The following is an 18,248-nucleotide window of genomic DNA, read 5'->3' as shown; positions in this document are numbered from 1 at the left end:
AATGTTCGCCAATTATTATACTATCATCTGAAGGAATTAGTATTTTATTTGGAAAATGTCTGCCAAAATAGACTGTAACTGGTTTTCTTAGGGAAGACCCATAATTTAACAGTTTCTGAAATAGAAAACAAGTAAAAATCAACTCATTGCGTCTGTCCATAATCCCTAAACTTCTGCACGTATATGTTTGAACTAAACGCATTTAGATATTACCTAAAGGCCCACTAAAATTGGTTTGTTTCATACTTTCTTTGATAACTACCCAGTTCCTTTACTGTTTCAAAGTAGAGGAAGGAGTTTGCCTGACTTTTGGAACTTTGTTTCTGAATCTTTCCCAATTTACATATGACTTAGAAGACTGAACAATGCTATAAAGTCACTCTTCTTGGAAAACCTAGAGAGCATCTAGGTTATAATTTTATGACCACAAATTACCACCACAACATAGTGAATAAAATATAACTTTTTTAATTATTCAGGGGAGTACAGAATGACTTGTTCTTGAATCACTGACTAGGTTCCCTACAAATTACCAGGAGAGAGGAATGAAATTTTTAAAAAGCAGTAGATGATACCTCTGGATATAACAGAAGATTGAAGGCTAGTTTCGCAGAGCCTGTTATTTTATTGCACAGATTTCACTTAAAGAACAAAATGCACCATCAGTGTTTGGAGAGTTTGGGGTCTCTGAAACTGATATATCATCAGTGCTTACACCCGTAAAGCCAAATTCAACAGTACAATTCAGGTTAAACAATCATCTTCAAGATGGCCAGCAGAATGAAAATGGAGAGAGACAGAGAAAAGCTTTAAAAATGGGTTACGTTGAAGCACATCAAGTATTAGATTAAAGACTATATTATGCAAACCTAGAAATCAAAAATGTTTGTGGAATGTCAGTTACAGTTATACCCACTTGCACTTATTTATCATATAATTAAAACGTATTTGGTTCACTTCCTTCATATTGATGAATTGAGAAATTCAGGAAAACCATGGTTATAAAAAGGATCAATCTTGAAAAAGTATATACAGATAAAAGTCAAATTGCAAACTAAAAAATACCCCCACCCCTTGCCCTCAAAAGTGTGAATTCTTCTCATGGAAAGAAAGTTCCACGATTCCCTTCCCTCCCTCACCCCATGTACCCAATTCTATCATTTTTCTGTCACTTATTACTAAATGACCTTGGAGCTAAAGCGGAGGGAGGGAACAAAAAGACAACTTTATGAGGCTCCCACTGTCATCTGTAACAGTTTGAAAAGTGTCCTTTATTTCTCTCCCCCACCCCACTCAGCGAGGTTTGAAAGACATTTAAAATTTAGAAAGAAACAAAAAATATATATCTTTTTAATGAACACAAAAGAAAATGCCCAAGAAAAGCGCTAACAGTGGGCAAAACCATGAGAAAAATGTGTGGGCATTATCTGAGCTACAAATTTCTTTTAAGGCAACAAGGGGTGAGGTGAGAGGTGGTTGGTTAAGGCTACAAAATGGCAGACAGGGTGCTCTTTAGGTCATTGGCTTTGGACCCTGGCAGGGGAGTGGACTTTCAGCCCCCCCCCCAAAGCCAGCAACCCTGGGGCCACAGGCCCAGCACCTACAGCACCTCCACAGTGGCCGGGCGGCTCTCTTAGACGTGGGCGCTCTTGGCATGAGTGGGGGAGCTGGAGCCTGAAGAGTAGTAGAAACGGTTTTCACCAAACGCCTGGGCATCTCCAGCGCAGCAGACGATGATGCAGCCACCCACAAGACACAGCACAGCTCCAATCCAGCCCGCGTACAGCGAGTAGCCAAAGCTCACGATGGTGGTCTCGCGGTGGGCGCACACGGGGAACCAGATGGTGGCCACGATGGCGCAGAGAGCTGGGGAGACATGGAGAGGGCAGTGACTGGCTCCCAGCCCCTTCACTCACCTTCACCACCCAACCAGACCCACGAAACTCTAGGCCTCCACCGCCCAACCAGATCCACAAAACTCTAGGCACGCAATTCTGCTCCCTCAGCCCCCTGAACCAACACAATAAACTTATCAGAACTTTGTGTCTAGGTTCCAGGCACTAGAGTAACTTCTCAGAAACCTACAACCTCCAGATGGGTCCCGGGACCAGGTGAGTCCTGAAACCTAGAGGGCCCAGCCTCTCCAGAACATCAGCTAGTCCCATCTCCCTGTCCCCATACTATTGACAGCCCCTTCCAACATGAGAAAGTTAGCATGGCCATAGCCCAAATATCCCTAAAGAGTGGGAGAAAGATCAAAGTTGATGATGGAGTTATACAGAGAAGGTAGGGTTTAACAAATGAGTGCTGAATCTTTATGTTGATATTTCTTTTAGCCTCCATTATCTCAGAGCAACTAGAAGCAAAAACCTAAAATTATGGAATTGTCACCCATCCCAACTCTGAAATCTGTTCTACAACTAACTGCTGCAGTGTGCTTTGAAATTTATTGTTTTTTTGTATATATGTTATTTTTCACAAAAAAGAAAGAAAATCAATTGCAATGATAAATGCACAGCTATACATTGATTTGCGAACCACTGATTGTACACTTTGGATGATTACACAGTATGTGAATATATAATACATATCAGTAAAAAATAATAATAAATTAAAAGTTTGTGTTGAACTGCTGGGCCTTTATTTTTTCAATATGTGACAGAAAAGAACTCCTATGTGGAAAACCAAGAAACAGATCATTTAGATTAAAAAAAAAATTGTTCGCATTTATTTGAATACCTTGACTTCATTCTTATCTACTTACAGTTCTATTATTGCATACACCTAATTGTATTCTAATTATCTCTTTACATGTCTAACTTCATTCCAGACTATGAGTTCTTGAAGGCAGAGACCCTGTCTTACCTGAGTTTGTAAACTCAATGTCTAGCTCAGCACCAAGCATTCAGTGTGTGCTCAATGGATACGAAGAATGACTGAGTGGCCTGGACTGTTCAGAGATGATAAATAAGAAGGTGTCCACCTCAGCTTGTCAGTTTGGTCAGTTCACATCCCAAAGACCTAAAGAAACTAGGACCTAAGTGGAGTATCAGCCATGCATATAGGTTTGTGTTACGCTGTTCACAGCCACAAAATCCAAGCGCACAAACAAACAATCCTTGGGGTAAAAGAATGCTCCCATGCAGGTTTTTCTGGTGATGATATTTCTTGCAATGCCTCACAATGGAGGTCTTACCCCAACCAGTCCAACTTTCAGGCTTAGCTTAGATTCACAGAATAATACAAAAAATAGCCTCTATATCATTCAGTACTTCCCCCCCTTCTAAGCAAAATAACAAGATAAGGTCAGGTTTATCTTAAAAAGAAAGACCTTTTAAAAATGTTTAAACCTCTCGACCAGCCCTGTCAAATAACCACATGGGACTGCTGATCATTTGACATGAGGCTCGTGAGACTGAGGAAGTGAATTTTGAGTTATAATTAGCTTCAATTTAAACAGCCATTTGTGGCTCTTGGCCACCATATTGGACAGGGCAGCTCCAGAAAAAGCAGCCGCGTAACTTCCTTTGTATCATCTGATTCCTCACAACTGCAAACACGGCAGAAAGTTCAGTAAAGCTTTAAGGCAGGTTGCACAGTGAAGTGGGGGAAGAAGTTTCCACTCGTGAGCCGGAAAGCCTTCTACAAATTCAAGACATGGTCCTGCAGCGCCAGTCTAGTGTTTGCCAGCTGGGAAACCCTTGTCAATTCCAACTCACCAAGCACATTCTCACTTCCGCTCACAGTTAGCGGTTTTTTAACTCACTCTTTCTGACCACAGAAAAGAAGTCACAATATTTTTCATTAACATATGCACTAAAATATAACTGCCTCATGTTGTTTTTAAACTAGAGAAAAGATTTTAATCATACCTGCCTTGAATGACCTCTTACACTATCTCCTTACATTTTTGTAGATTGCAACGTAGGCTTTTTTTCTAACAGGCTAATCCCACACCCACAACTGGAGTCAGATACACATGGATAGATGTGATTCCTATCCTTAGGTCCCTCACAAAACTATTGATCCCAAGTGGAAGTCAGAGAAAAGAAAGTGAAATTAATGGTCCTGAATTGCCCAGGCTTGGCTTTCTAATAGCCTAAATTCAGCCTAAATTCAGCCCATTAATTGCAAACTATTCACATAATTAAGGAGTTTATACAGATTGTTTAAGAAGCTTCAAATCTATCCATCCTGGCCTTGGGTCTTTGTACAGCACATCACTTATTTAGAAAAAAAGGTGGGGGGGAGATGTTGAAAGTATTGCCATCAGAGAGATATTGTGAAATAAGGACAGCCTGGTATATACTAATAAGTTAGTAGTATTAGGTAAGAAGTAAGCTGACTGGCTCCCTCCTTGTGCAACTCGGCTTCCTGCACACAGAACTAGGACCGAGTGTGTGACACATCATCAGCAGCCCCACTCTAGGACAGGAGGTCAGGGCTGCCACCATCAGCCCTGCCATGGAAGGGGATGGACACACACTGGACACAAAGGGCCTGGAGTCCCAAGTCTACAACACTGCAGGGCAGGAAGGGGCTCATCATCTGGGTACTGCCAGTCCCCAGCTGCCTTCCTGGCATAGTAAGACAGAACAGGGCATTGGATGGAGCCTCAGACCAAATGTGTAAGGCTCAGACCCCAGCTTCTGCAGCCTCGATGCCCCATCCCAAGCCCTCAGCCTGTGGAAGTGGGGCACTTGAGGAAGGAGGCCATCTGGCAGATCCAGCCCACAACTGGTGGGAGTGCATAAGAGAAGGAGGGAGAAGGAAGGGCTTTCAGGGATGGACTAGCAGGAGCAGAGAGAAGACCATGATGGTCTCTGCTTTCCTTAAAGAGTAAGCACAGTCATGCCAGCTTCTGCAGTATTTTTGTGTGAGATGCCACAAGATGCATTTTCCTTTTGCGAATAGAATGTCAAGAAGACCAGGGTTTACGTGAATCCTCCCTTTCCAACACAGGGCTTTTAAATCTTCAGATACAGGGCAATCTTTCTTTTTCTCTCCCTCTGGCCACAGACTCCAATTGAGGCACTCTTGGAGAATTGCTTGGCTTTTTCATCATACTCTCCACAAGGCACAGAGAAAAGTTTCTTCTCTATCAGGGCAGAGGACAGAAAAATCCTCTTCTGTAGAGTGTTTGAGCTAGCGAAAACTGCTTTAGATCCACCCTGGCAATACATAATCTACCTACACACCCTTAGACCCCAAATGTGAGCTTCTGTTCTGCCATGGATATGAAACAGCAACCTAGCAAGGGATTCCAAATCCCCAGGTTGGTTTAGAAGAAGAAGGTGGAAAGTGAAAAGCTGAATTCTCTAGGGAAAAAGGATTTAATTCCTAAGCAATTGATTTGGTTCAAACCAAATGACGTTTCCTATAAACAACTAGTTTTAAAATATTTGTTTTCTCTTTTTCAATTATTTTGCATACACACATATATAAGCACATGCAAAAGAAGGCAATCTCCACATCTCATGTAAACCCAACCAACTTTCATATTAGTTTAGATTCTACAGAATGACAAGAAATTGCCTCTAAATATCGTCTAATTCTTCCCCTCTTTCTAAGAAAAGTAACAAAATAAGCTCATCCTCACATGAGGATGGAATGGAGCTCAATATTCAAAAGGTAATTATAAGCATTGTTACTGAGCGTTTTAAGGATTTTGTTAGATTTTATTTCAAAATGATACCTAAGAAAAAGGAAAATACAGAAAAATGTCTAAACGCTCATACAATGAACTCCAAAGGACTGGATAAGTAAATGGATGAGAGACAGTCTCGTGTCAATCCTAATTTCCACATCATACACACCAAAATTAATTTCCAAATTCCTAAAACCTTACTGTCATATCTCATGATTGACCTCGTTAAAGACTTCCCTCTTTTATAAGCCATGCAAGAACAAGGCAGATGAATGCCGGCAAGACCTTTTCTCCCTGGTAAATAAATGAACCCCAGATGGAATCCCTGTGGCTCTCAGAGATGAACCACATCAAAACCACCAAAGGATGACAGCACACCATAAAACACGACGGGAAATGAGAGGTTCACTGGAAAACCATGACCTTCAATTGAACTCAATTGAAGAATGTTTAGATACTAAAAAAGGAAGACTTTATTCCATTTCAACCATGAGTTGAGGAAAGGGATATGTTTTGACCAGTAAAGTTAAAAATGCAAGTCAAATCATAGATTAACTTTAAAAATGTGAAATATTAATAGAACTGGCAATAATGTTTGGCATTCTTAAAGACTCAGGAGAAGGCCTGGTAGATTTATTTCTCTGTGGACAACAACAACAAAAAATGTTGGTAGCAGTTCTGTCCATCATTTGGAAGAAATAAATGAAATTGTTTTTCTAAAAAGTCACAGGTACATAGAAGGTAAAGAAAAATGAAGAAACATAAAGGAAAATTTCATTCCTTTTCTTTTTACTTCATTAGAATTTATTTTTAAATTAAATCTCTAAAAACAAGACAGGGTAATTTTAACACTTGGGATTTTCAGTCTGTTCTCCTCTTCTGTCTTCAGAAGAGGTGAATGGGGAAAAAAATGTTTTCATTTGTCATTGAGGAGTAGAAAGTGAAGTGTGAAGATATTCTCAGTGGAAAAAAAAGGGGGGGAGAGAAGGGGAGAAGAAAGCTTTACTATGTAGATATAGTCATCTGGCCTTGGCCCTTTCACAAGTAGAAATTCTTGCTCTTCATAAAATAATTTGCCCCTTTTGAAAACAAGTTTCAAATAATGTAATGCAATGTGTTCCTTAGTTGAGCAAATGCTACCTGATTAAAAGTCAGAAACATGCAACCCAATAGTCTTGATTCTTGAAGATGATTGAATAGCTACAGAGCTTTTAAGGTGTGAACTTGTGAGTGTGAAAACCTTGCGACTGACACCCCCTTATTCCAGTGTAAGGACAGATGAGCAAGAAAAAAAAGACAAAAAAGTAAACAGTAGGAGCTTTGGGAGGTGTGGGATGCTTCGGTTGTTCTTTTTACTTTTATTTTTATTCTATTTTTGTTGTTTTTGAAGGAATGAAAATGTTCAAAAATTGACGACAATGACCAATGTAAGGCTTTATGATGATGCTGTGAAGCACTGATTGTACACTTTGGATGATTACATCTCAACAATAAAATCATCAAAAGAAAAAACAAAACAATAGAGTTGAAAAGACAGTTAACAACAATCTTGATGTAATCAAACCCTGAAATTATATGGGAAGGCAATTGTAGAATAACAATATATAAATAAAGCTTTTAATCTCTTTAAGCATTAGATGATTCAGGATAATGTATAGAGTTAAATAAATGTGATCAAGTTTAAATAAAAACTGATAACGGTTGTGTTTGAGTTTGGAGGTCACAGCTTAGAAAGACAGAAGACAAGCAAAGAGACAGGGAAAGACAGAAGACAGCCAGACCCTGATATTTCTTCCTTCTTCCAACGAACACTTCTTTTTTCAGGCTTTGTCACTTTCAGTACTAGGCACCGAAAGGGCTTTTAGAAAGCAACTTTTCTAGCACAAAGCTATATCCTCATCAACTAGCTTAAATTACACTAATGGCTTATATTAATACTGGGGAAAGTCCTCTGTAATAATGTTTATCATCACAGCTATCTGGGGACTGCAGGAAATGGAGACATATAAAAATGAAAGAGATTGGCCATGAATTGATCATTATTGAGAATGAGTTCTGGGTTCATGGAGGTTTATTCAACTATTCTTCCTACTTTTGTGTATGTTTGAAATTTTCCACAATAAAACTTTTTCAGAAATCCTCTTCCCTTCAACATTTCACAATGTGTTGAACCCTGTCTTCTAACATCAGCACTGCTATCACAAAGAAAGTAGGAATTCGCTTTAGTGAAAAAAAAAGAAGCCAGTTCACTCAAGACAACAGGTCATGAGATTTCCAACCAGCTGTTGGCTAGAGTCATATTTGTAGTCTCCTTATCATTTGAAACTAGGACATTTTTAGTTTTCCTTTTTCTCAAATTCCTTTCTTTAAATTTTTGCCTTAAGAAAACACAGCTGCCAGAAGATGTACTCCTCTCACACAATGACTTTTATAAAGCTGAATATTTATAACCACCACCTAATCAATGGAATATTTGAGGACACTATTTTCATAGCATGTTTTCAACATTTTTTTCCTTTATTTCTATTCCATATATCATTTCCTCTGTTTTCTTATAACCTTTTTTAAAGCCAGTCTCATGGTCATCTGTTCATTTTTAAAATATCACAAGGTCTAGAGACAGCATGGACCTCATAAAGCAGCTAGTCCCTCCAAAAATTATTATTTTTTTTGGTGTGTGGAAGCCACAACCATCACCAGTAAGCCACATCCTTTCCCCCACCCCTATGAGATTTGACTTAGATAAGAGACTTGTTTGTTTAAAGCTAATGAATTTGGAGAAAGACCTTTCTAACTGGTCTCTTAATGGACCTGGGATTAAGAGTGCCACTGCTTATTCCCACACCTCAGGGATTCCCTTTCCCTGGACACATCTCATCCTGCATTCATGACAAGCTCAATTTATCCCACATTTGCAAACAACCTTTATTTTCTCATACTTTCATTATTAACCTATAAGTTCCAAGTTAAAACAACTTTTTTTCCACAATAAGTAAGGTTCTTGGGACCAGATTTTTTAAAACCAAAAGGAGGAGAGGATGAAAAGTTCCCACAAAGGAAGGAAAGTCCACTGCCCCAAGTCCCCCCAAAAACACCAAATAAAGTGCTTTCTAACTTGTGAGTTAGACTGAATCCGAACTAAGCTTTAGGGTCTTCCAATGGCGCATTTAATGTGGCTTTTCATAATGAAATAAGCAACAAAGTCTATTTATTCTCACAATCCAGTTTCCACAAAGGAAATATTTCCACTAGAGCAGGACGTGTGGTGGTGTTTCCAGGCACAGGTTAGATGTGGTGATTACCTCACTGAAATGGTATCAAAAGCACCAGTTGCCCTGTGGGGTAGCTCTCTATTTCCTCTAACCAACAGCAACAAAAATAACAGCAAACATTTGATGAGCATTTATTATGTGCTAAGCACCAGGGGTTACAGACTGAATTGTGTCCCCCAAATAGATATGTTCAAGTCCTGCCTCCAGCCCCATGAAAGCAACCCTATTTGGAAATAGGACCTTGGAAGAGGTTATTAGTTAAAATGAGGCCCAATGGGACCAGGGTGAGCCCTAATTCACTCTAACTGATGCCCTCATTAGAAGTTTGGGCAGAGGCACCCAGGCAGAGAGAGAAAGAGGTAGAGGCAGAGACTGAATCCTGCCAAAAGCCAAAGACCGTCATGGATTTCCAGCAAGTCACCACCAGAGCCCTACAGACTTCAGAAAAAGCATGATCCTGTCTTGATTTCAGACTTCTATAGCCTCTAGACCTGTCAGATAATACATTGCTGCTGTTTCAGCCCCCCAGCTTGTGGCACTCTGTTTGTGGCAGCCCTAGGAAAACAAGCTGGTAAACATGTGCAGCGTAGTTTCATCATCCCCACTGACCTGAAGAAGTAGGCCTTATTATCTCCATTTAATAGAAAGGCTCAGAGACATTAAGTAACTACCCCAGTTTACACAGCGGAAAGTGTAAAATTTCAGTATAGTTGGGTCCGACTCCAAAACTAGTAACAAGATAAAACAATTCAGGGCATAGAAGCCTCCTGAAAAGCCACAGACAGTTGAGGTCTCAAAGCTGCACCTCCCATCCCAAGTCTGAGGAGACTGCCGCCTCTGGGGCCACTTCTCTGGCATAGGAAGGCAGCAACATTAGGCTCTGTTCCTTCTCCCACAGCAGGAAACAAATCCTCACACCATTAAACGTGGACGGCTGAGAAGATAAAGAGCTAAACTGTTGTACAACGAACATAAATTTTTTATACTTTTGGAAAAATAAGGAAAGATTTTGGGGGGCCACGAGAAGCTGGCTTTAATGATTAGTGCTCACAGTTTCCACTGCAGGACTAAAGGAGCCATGGTTTCTAGTTTCCAGCCCCCACACCCCAGTGTTACCCCGTCCCCTTCGGACAGTGGCCACACCTTGCCTGGAGCACCATCTGTGACCCCGAGGCCCCAGCCCAAGCTCAGCGCTGGCTTCTCCCGGGAGGGTGACAGAAGCTCATCCAGAGAGACACAAAGGGAGCCTTCACTCTCTCGTGCTCCTCCCGCCCACCGCCGCCTTCTCCATGGGGAGAAGGCCTAGAGAAGACCAGCAGGTGCCACACTTGAGACAATGAGCTTTACATTTCCAGAGCTGGCCCGTTCCAGTCAAAACAACTTCCAACCCAACAGCAAGCGGATGACCCGCTGAGAAATAAATCCAGACTGCAGCAATCAGAGAGGAGGCAGGCAATACCGGGGATGCTGGGCTGTGGGAGGGCAGTGAGCTGCCCCTCGATCCATCAGAATGATCAGTGTCCAGAAAGGCGCAGCCCCATCTGGGTGGTGTCAGGGCACACAATGTCCTCCAGATCACACGATGCCCCCCAGGTCACACAATGTCCCCCAGATCACACAATGTCCCCCTACAGTTTCATTCCAGACAGGAAAGTTACAACTGAGGAACTTACAATCACTCCCCAGCCCCACTTCACTTCCCTCTGCTATAGTTCTGCCTCCATATACCAACTCATTTTCAAAAGGTAAACTTTGTTTAATTCAGCTAGAAAGTTTCAAGCAACTGGTTGTTACTCTTTTTAAAATAACCCTCCTTATTTACCTGGATGATTCAGTTGCTTTTAGTGTTTGCTTTTTTAACCAATTTGTCTATATATACTTTGCCTTTATCCCTCTATTTTGCACAATTTTGTTATAATGCATTATTCTCTTACCTGTTGATACTGTGTCACCCTCATACCAAAGGCCAGAATTTCTAAAGATGGATATCTAACACATCAGACCACTAATTGACTTCTAAACTCCAGGAGCTTCTCCTTTGACCCTGCCATCCTCAAAGCCAAAGAAAGCCTTCTGGGACTCCTGTATGAATGTAAGAAAAGTAGCAGACAACAGCCATGGAGTAGGATGAGAAAAGTTTCACCTGGATTCCACATGCTCAGTTCACTTTACAGCTGTGGTCGGCCTACCAGCTGGAAAGGGAATCCACACACAAACATCTGACCATCAAAAACACCACAGAGGGGCCATCTCTGTGAGTTAGATGAAATGTATGATGCTGCTTGTGTGTTCCATGTGGCATCTGCACAGATATTCTTTGTGGCTTGAACCAAAATGCCCAAGCACAGATCCTTCTCTGGACATCACAGCAGCCCTCTGGTTTTTTCACTTCTGTTATCACACACACATGCACACACACACATGAGCAAGCCCGTCTTCTGAATTCCCCATGGTTTCATGAGACCCTGCAAACCTCCATTCTTTTGCCACCTTAGGAGATGGCTCCCCTATCTCAGCTCACCAGTGACACTGAGGGTGAAGCACTGGAAGCTGTTGAGAAGCCTCCAGGAAGGAGGTGACCATCACTCCGTAGTAGCCTCCCACTCAGAACCATGACCCCTTCTCCTTACTCCTCAAGTATATGGTGTGATACGCCAGTTTGGAGATGTGGTTTTCCTGTCCCAGGAAAACATGACTTTTTAGCTAATTCGCATCCAGACCAGTTTCTCCTCACTGATGTGTACACTTTGCAACAGACCTACTGTTCTTAAAAGTCATATGCTCTATTAGGATTTGGAGTATGCTGATGGAATTATCATTGAAGAAAAATAGTGAGAAATGAAATCACAGACAAAAGAGCAGAGCTAGAAGGACCTGTAAATTGAGCCCTCTGGGTGTAGAATAATCAGCATAAAAATCAGTATAAATGAAATGAACAAGCTTATGCTATTTACTTGGCCTCGACTGTCCCACTCTCTATTCTGTTCAATTCTTAAGACTCACTTCAGGGTCCTCTGCTCTTGGAAACTTGTCCAGTCTGGGCTAGATGCCTTCCTGCACATGTGCACAGCCTATATACCTTCTCCAGATGAGTACACTCTATCAAGATGTCCAAGTGTACTCAAAAGAGAGTACCATTTTTTCCCCAATATCTCCAATGCCTATCATGGTGGCTGGCACACAGCAGGTGCTCAACAAGGGTTTACTGAATAAAAGATTGAGCCTATCACTCTCAACTCTTGCTCTCCTCTTGACCTCTATTAGATTCTTGATTCCTGCTGCACACAAAACCTGTGGGAGCATTTTTTAAAAATGCCTTTGCCTGGCCCAATGTCCAGAAATTCTGATTCAGTTGATCTGGTTTGGGGCCCGAGTATAGGTGTTTTTCAAAAAAAGGATTGCGCTGTAAAACCTGGGGAGACAGCCTCTGGGTAACTCTCTTCTGTCTCTCCAGTCTCTCCCTCAGAGATCTCCTACCCTCAAAATATCTTTACCTTTTCAGTTGTTTATTTACTTTTCATGCTCAGCGACCCACAATGACATGACTTACTCCTCTGGGTAAACTGCCCATGAACCCTACCATGTTGAAAGCAAGAGCCCCAAAGCGCCAAAGGGATATGGACTGTGGAAGTCTATTCCCCGTGGGCTCACTTGACTTCTCTGCCATTGCCTCTTGAACCCGCTGAAGCCAGGAGACGCATCTGGCTCCCTGGGACACAGGGGAACGGGGCTGGGGGCTGTCTTACCCAGCAGGATGAGCAAGACACCGGCCAGCTGAGCCCGCCTGTACTTGGCCACACCGGGCTCGTGGCCCATTCGGATGCAGGGCAGGACGGTGAGCAGCAGGAGTATGGCCGGCAGGCCCAGGACTGAGGCGGCGATCATCAGGGCGCGGCAAGCCTGCACATAGCCTGCCAGGGGAGAGCAAACAGGGCGCGTGAGCCACCCACCGGTCTTCCTGGGACCGGAACCCCGCCTCATGGTTCAGCATCACCGCCCTCCCTCCCTTTTGCCCCATTCTAGGGCTTAGAATGTGCAAAATGTTGTCCAAGATAGCTACAACTTTTTACATTTATTTCAAATTTTCAAGTGACCCAGCAACTAAAGCGGGGGAAGGGGAGAGAGGGCGAGAGAGACGGAACAGGGTTCCCTGGTTTAGCCCACTTGGCCAAGCTTCCAGGAGAAAGGGGACAGGAGACCATCTGCATTATTACATCACCTTGTAAAGGTTTCAAATTAAACTCAACTCTTCCAGGAAGTCTTCTCTGATGGTCTGTATTAGTTCCAGTCTGCTGCAGTCATAGGTTCTGGGTGACCTTGGGCAATGTACTTAGAGGTTCGGTGTCTACCTCTCTTTAACATAATTTTACTGAAGATTAAATTCATGAATTCATGCAGTGCTCAGAACAGTGCCTTGCACACGCTAAATGCTCAAAAACAGTTATTATTTCCTGTGTTGGTGCAGTACTTTCATCTCCAGGTGTACTAGGTTATTTTGTCTGTGGCCATGTGTTTTTAATTCACATAGTGTATGATCACTGGTGACCTTAAACTTGACTAAGCTAAGACTCAGTCTTCTCTTTGATCTAGAGGCTGCTGTCCTCTTGAATCCGGCCCTGCCCCTGTAGATGGTCAGGCTTGATCTACCCCCTCGCCCGCCTCCGGTGCCCTGGGCATGCTTCCCCAATGTACCTGCTTGCACTGCCCCATCACTGCTTAAAAGGCATCTCTCCAGCCCCCAGTGTTTCTGGAAGGCAGACACCAGCTTTGGTCATTCCGGAGTTAACACAGCACCCAGAGAGGATGTAAACAATTTTGAATGAAGGAATAAGTGAGTAGAATAATTAATGAAATGTATACTGTCAGATAAAATGCCTAGTAACAACTTTATTAAGAAACACATTTCAATCCATGCAATATTTATGTAGACTAAACTTGACAAGATACTTACTTGGAGAATATCAGTGTCTTAAACATATCGTTTCTCATTAAAACAGTGACCCCAAGCCAAAAAAAGGATGCATTTATTATTCTCTCTTTTTTTGCTCAAAGGGAATCAGAGCTCGCGGCCTGGACAAAGCAGAGTTAACGGCAAAGCCAAGAACAGAACCCCAACTTCTCATCACACTATAGAACGCCTCAAACCGAATCCAGCCAGCCTGGATTTTGCACCCCAGGACCCAACGTTAGTACTTCTTCTTAGGCAAGATGTGTTTTTCCAGAATTCAAACAGATTCCTCAAGGGCCCTCTTCTAAACACCCCAAAGAGGAGCCACAGGAAGCCTGAGGCCTGACCCCAAGGCCCACACAAAGGGGGCAGTCAACCAGCAACTGAGCTTCTAAGACTCATGGCACAAGCTGGCCAAGTGCTATAGGGCCAAGGCCATACTTGGAAATCAACAAAGACTGAGGTCTGTGCCCTCATCCCCCCAAAGTGTGAAAGAGGGGGGAATGCAAGAAGGATTAGGTCCTCCCTAAAATGGCCCATCCTCTCTGGGGCATGGTCTGTGTTTTCTGAAAAATAAACCACTTGGCACTGAATGCTCAGAAGACTTAATATGATGAAGGGAAGGAAGAGAATAATTTTATGGTTCAGCCCAAGCTTCCCACAAATGCTGTGACCCACTTTCCATAATAATTCTAGCTACCACTTAGAGAGCATCTATTGCTTCAAAGGAGGTCTACATCTCTTATCCCATTTAATCCTCAGGACAATGCTGAAAAATGGGTTGTTAGTTTGACTCTCATTTTTAAAAGAAGACAACAGGGGTTCATAGAGGGTAGGTAACTTGCCCCCAAAATCACCCAGATTGGATACTGGATCCCGAAGCTGACCCCATCCAATGACACCTGAAGTAACTGAAGCTGGGTCTGGATGTGGTGGCCCCGACCTTCATCATCCTGAGAGCCCAAGATGGAGAAAAGGATAGAACAGGCATGCACTGTGCACCTGCAGTCTGCCAGAGGCAATGCTGGGCCCAAGAGAGGATGCAAAGAAAAACAGGATGCCATCCATAACTTCAAGGGAGTTAAAATATAAAGGGAGGCCAAGCTACCCAAACCAGCCAAGAGTGATTAAAAATAATTAAATTAATTAAAAAAAATAAATATAAAGGGAAAACCTGACTCAAGGGCAAAGATAAAAAATCAAGATGAAATGAGCCCTGCTGAGGATAAGAGCCACGTATTAGGGCAGTAAGGAAGAAGAAGGGATTGATTTCAGCTGGAAGGAGTAGTTAAGCGGGGCCTTGAAGGAGAGACTCAAAGAGGAACCAGAGTCTCCAGGGAGGGAAAGACACTTCCACGCCAGGGAACAAAGGAACGGGACCCAGGCTGGGGTGGGTTCGGCATCTTAAGGAAACCTTGCCATGCCTTTAAATGCGCACATCCCCAAGACTCGTGAGACAACGGTTGGTTCGTCGGACCCAGGGCAACGTTGCAGGGGCCACCAGGGCGGGGATGCGCCGCGGGAAGAACAGAGGTTCCCAGCAGAGACCCCAATGAGGAGTGACTAGCCAGTCACCTCCTTGGCTCGACATCTAAATCTGAATTGCAACTGTTGCCCAGAAATTTTCCTCCAGGGCAGCAAGTGAAAGAGAAGGGTCCCCGGGAGGCCGGCATCAGGGAGGTGGAGGCTGGTCAGCTCTTCCCTGCCCTCCCCACTCCGGGACACAACAGGGGAGCTGGGGAAGGAGTGGGGACGGCCCGGGGCGACGCGCTGCACCTACCGGGCTGGAGTCGGCCCTCGGAAGGAGGCCAGCTATTCCCAACCCAAACCCTCCCCAAACGGAGAGGGGAGTCTCAGCAGCCCCAGGGTCCGACGGCCTGGGAGGGAAAGCGCTCAAGAAGTGAGTGGATGAGACAGGGCAGGATTGCTACATTAGACAGCCGGGAGATCTCTTTAGACGTGAATCACTCGGCTGTCAGGCGGGCGCTGAGAGCCCCAACCTGGACAGGTCGCTGCGCCGGTCCCACCGGGTCAGGGAAGCACAGCCTGTCTGGGCCGCTCGCATGCTTCCTTTTCACTCCTTTCCTCTACACCCCTCGGTGGAAGCTAAGGAGAGAGCCCGGAGCCCCGACAGTGGAAGGATGGGGCGAGTAAGGGGACGTTAATTAATATACATTTATTCATATGTGTCTATATCTCAGTTCATTAGATTCCCAAAGTGACCTGGCCAGTGGTCACTACTATTATCCCAAATTCCAGAAAAGGAAACTGAGGCTGAGAGAGGTAAAGGTAAGCGCTGCCTAATTCCTCTACCACAAAGTAGGACTGCAGGTGTCAAAAATGTGTCCCAAGGTCTTAGATGACCACCCACCACCCAGGCGGTTTGTGTAAAACCCGCTAATGAGCCCTTTCCAGACACGCTGCGGCTCGCGGGGACGGAGGCCGGGCCGGGCGGGGGTCCTTACCCGGCAGGATGAGGATGTCCACCAGCGGCTTGCAGTGGTACAGCCCCGTGGCCATGACGCAGTCGGCCCACAGCCCCTTGGAGCCCAGCTCGTCCAGCTTGCGGCAGGTGGGGATGGTGTAGCCGCAGGTCACCACCCAGTCGTTGGTGGACGTGGTGACAATGATGCCGATCCAGCCCACGAAGCTGGTGACGAAGCCCACCACCTGCAGGCACGTGGCCACCATGGTGGCCGTCGCGGCGGCCCGGCGCCTCGCCCCTCACCGGCTGCGCCCGGGCCCGGGCTGGACAGCGCCCGCTCCCCACCCCCCGCCTCCCTGTCGGGCGCTCGCGGGCCGCTGGCGGGCTAAGGCCCGAGGCGGAGGCGCTGGCTGCGGCGGCGGCGGCGGCGGCGGCGGGGCCCGGGAGGCTGCGAGCCCAGCTCGGACGGCGCTGCGGGGACAGGAGCGCCCTGGGCAGCGCGCCCCCGCCCCCCCCTCTTTAAACCCGGTAGCCCCGGTCGGCGAGCGCCAATCACCGGCAGCCCCAGGACAAGCCGGCCAATCGCCGGGCGGGGTCCCGAGGGGTGGGGTGGGGGGAGGAAGGCAAAGAATGGGGGTGAGAGGGCGGGGGCGGTGGAGGGGGAAATCAGGCCGCAATCTGGGACTCGAGGCTGGAGTTTAGTGCTGGAAAGTAAAATATTCGATGCAGGTCCCAGAAGCCGAGATTGCAAGGGAAAGCGTGCATCAGTCGCTAGCTGCATCTTGCTGCGATGATTTGTCTGCTTGCTTCCCCTCTCTTGTCTCTGAATGTCTGAGTCTTCGCTTTTCTCCGTCCGTCTTCAAGGTCTCCCAGCTTCTCCTTCATCTCTGAGGAGGGCAGGGACCATAGTCCCCCAGGGACGCTGGTACAATTTCCCCTGGTTCATCAGAGGAGGTTGAAAGATGCCTCAGAATCCCGGTGTGGCAACCAGTTTTGAGTGCCTGGGGTGAGGGGCAGGAGGGGTCAGAGGACTGTCTAGAAGGAATGCCCATGAGAACTGACCTGAGGGCCGGACAGGAAGCATTCAGTGCAGATGCCGTTGGGCAGAAAATGATACTTTCCCTGGTCAAAAATCATCAGGCAGCCATGGCCATAAAAGAGTGACAACAGCAAGAGCAGCTAGCATTTATAGGGCTCTACCAGGTTTTATTTACCTGCCTTTCTATGTATTATGTCAGATAATTCTCAAAACAAACCCTTGAAGTAGGAACAATTATTAGACACACACAGGACATGTGAAGAAGTGGTTGGGAGAAGTTAAGTTGCATTAAGTCTACACAGCTAAGAAAGGATAGCACCCACCCACGATCCCATCATGACCGGTTCCTGGGAACCTGCCCTTGTTCTCTTTTTCTGAAAATTCCTAAAGGGCTCACGTGGCCAGTTCTGACATGAAAGATCAGGCTGTCCTCACCGTCAGCATCAGGCCCCCTTCTCTCCATGTATTCAAAGCAGTCACATTACGTGAACCTTTTAACCACATAAAGAAATCTGTCTTTGGTTGTACTTAAACAGTTTTAACTCCCTTTCCAACGTTTGATGTGTCTCCCTATTTCTCTATCCATTCATTTGGAACACTGTCTTCTCAACAATATGCGATTCAAAAGTGTGGAGGACATCAGCCAGCACAGGAACTTCCTACCCAACATTCTAAGATCTAAGGTGGACCATAGATCATAGGTATGGAGATTTCCCATGAACTGCTTCCCTAATATTGCTGTTGGGGCAGGTCACTACCCCTTCTAGAAAAAAACTGACCTGGGGACACTATTACATAACAGTGGAGACCACAAAGAAATTAAGGATGTGAACAGAAAAGACTATAATAGATGACAGCGTCATGACTCAGGAACACACAGTGGTCAAGAGTGCCAGCCAGGCTCCGTTCAAATCCTG

At 44.9% G+C, this 18,248-nt stretch overlaps 1 protein-coding gene across 1 annotated transcript; it reads right to left on the bottom strand.

The window, feature by feature from the left end:
* Positions 1-605: 605 nt before the first annotated feature.
* Positions 606-16,618, bottom strand: CLDN11 (claudin 11). The gene is made up of 3 exons (XM_077161020.1): positions 16,333-16,618; positions 12,666-12,830; positions 606-1,866 (listed from the first exon to the last, which is right to left on the bottom strand). The coding sequence occupies exons 1-3, from the start codon at positions 16,556-16,558 to the stop codon at positions 1,634-1,636; spliced, it is 624 nt and encodes a 207-aa protein (XP_077017135.1). The 5' UTR covers positions 16,559-16,618; the 3' UTR covers positions 606-1,633.
* Positions 16,619-18,248: the final 1,630 nt, after the last annotated feature.

Source organism: Tamandua tetradactyla, chromosome 5 (assembly GCF_023851605.1).
Source record: "Tamandua tetradactyla isolate mTamTet1 chromosome 5, mTamTet1.pri, whole genome shotgun sequence".
Classification (NCBI taxonomy): domain Eukaryota; kingdom Metazoa; phylum Chordata; class Mammalia; order Pilosa; family Myrmecophagidae; genus Tamandua; species Tamandua tetradactyla.
This window is presented reverse-complemented; position numbering and strand designations above follow the sequence as displayed.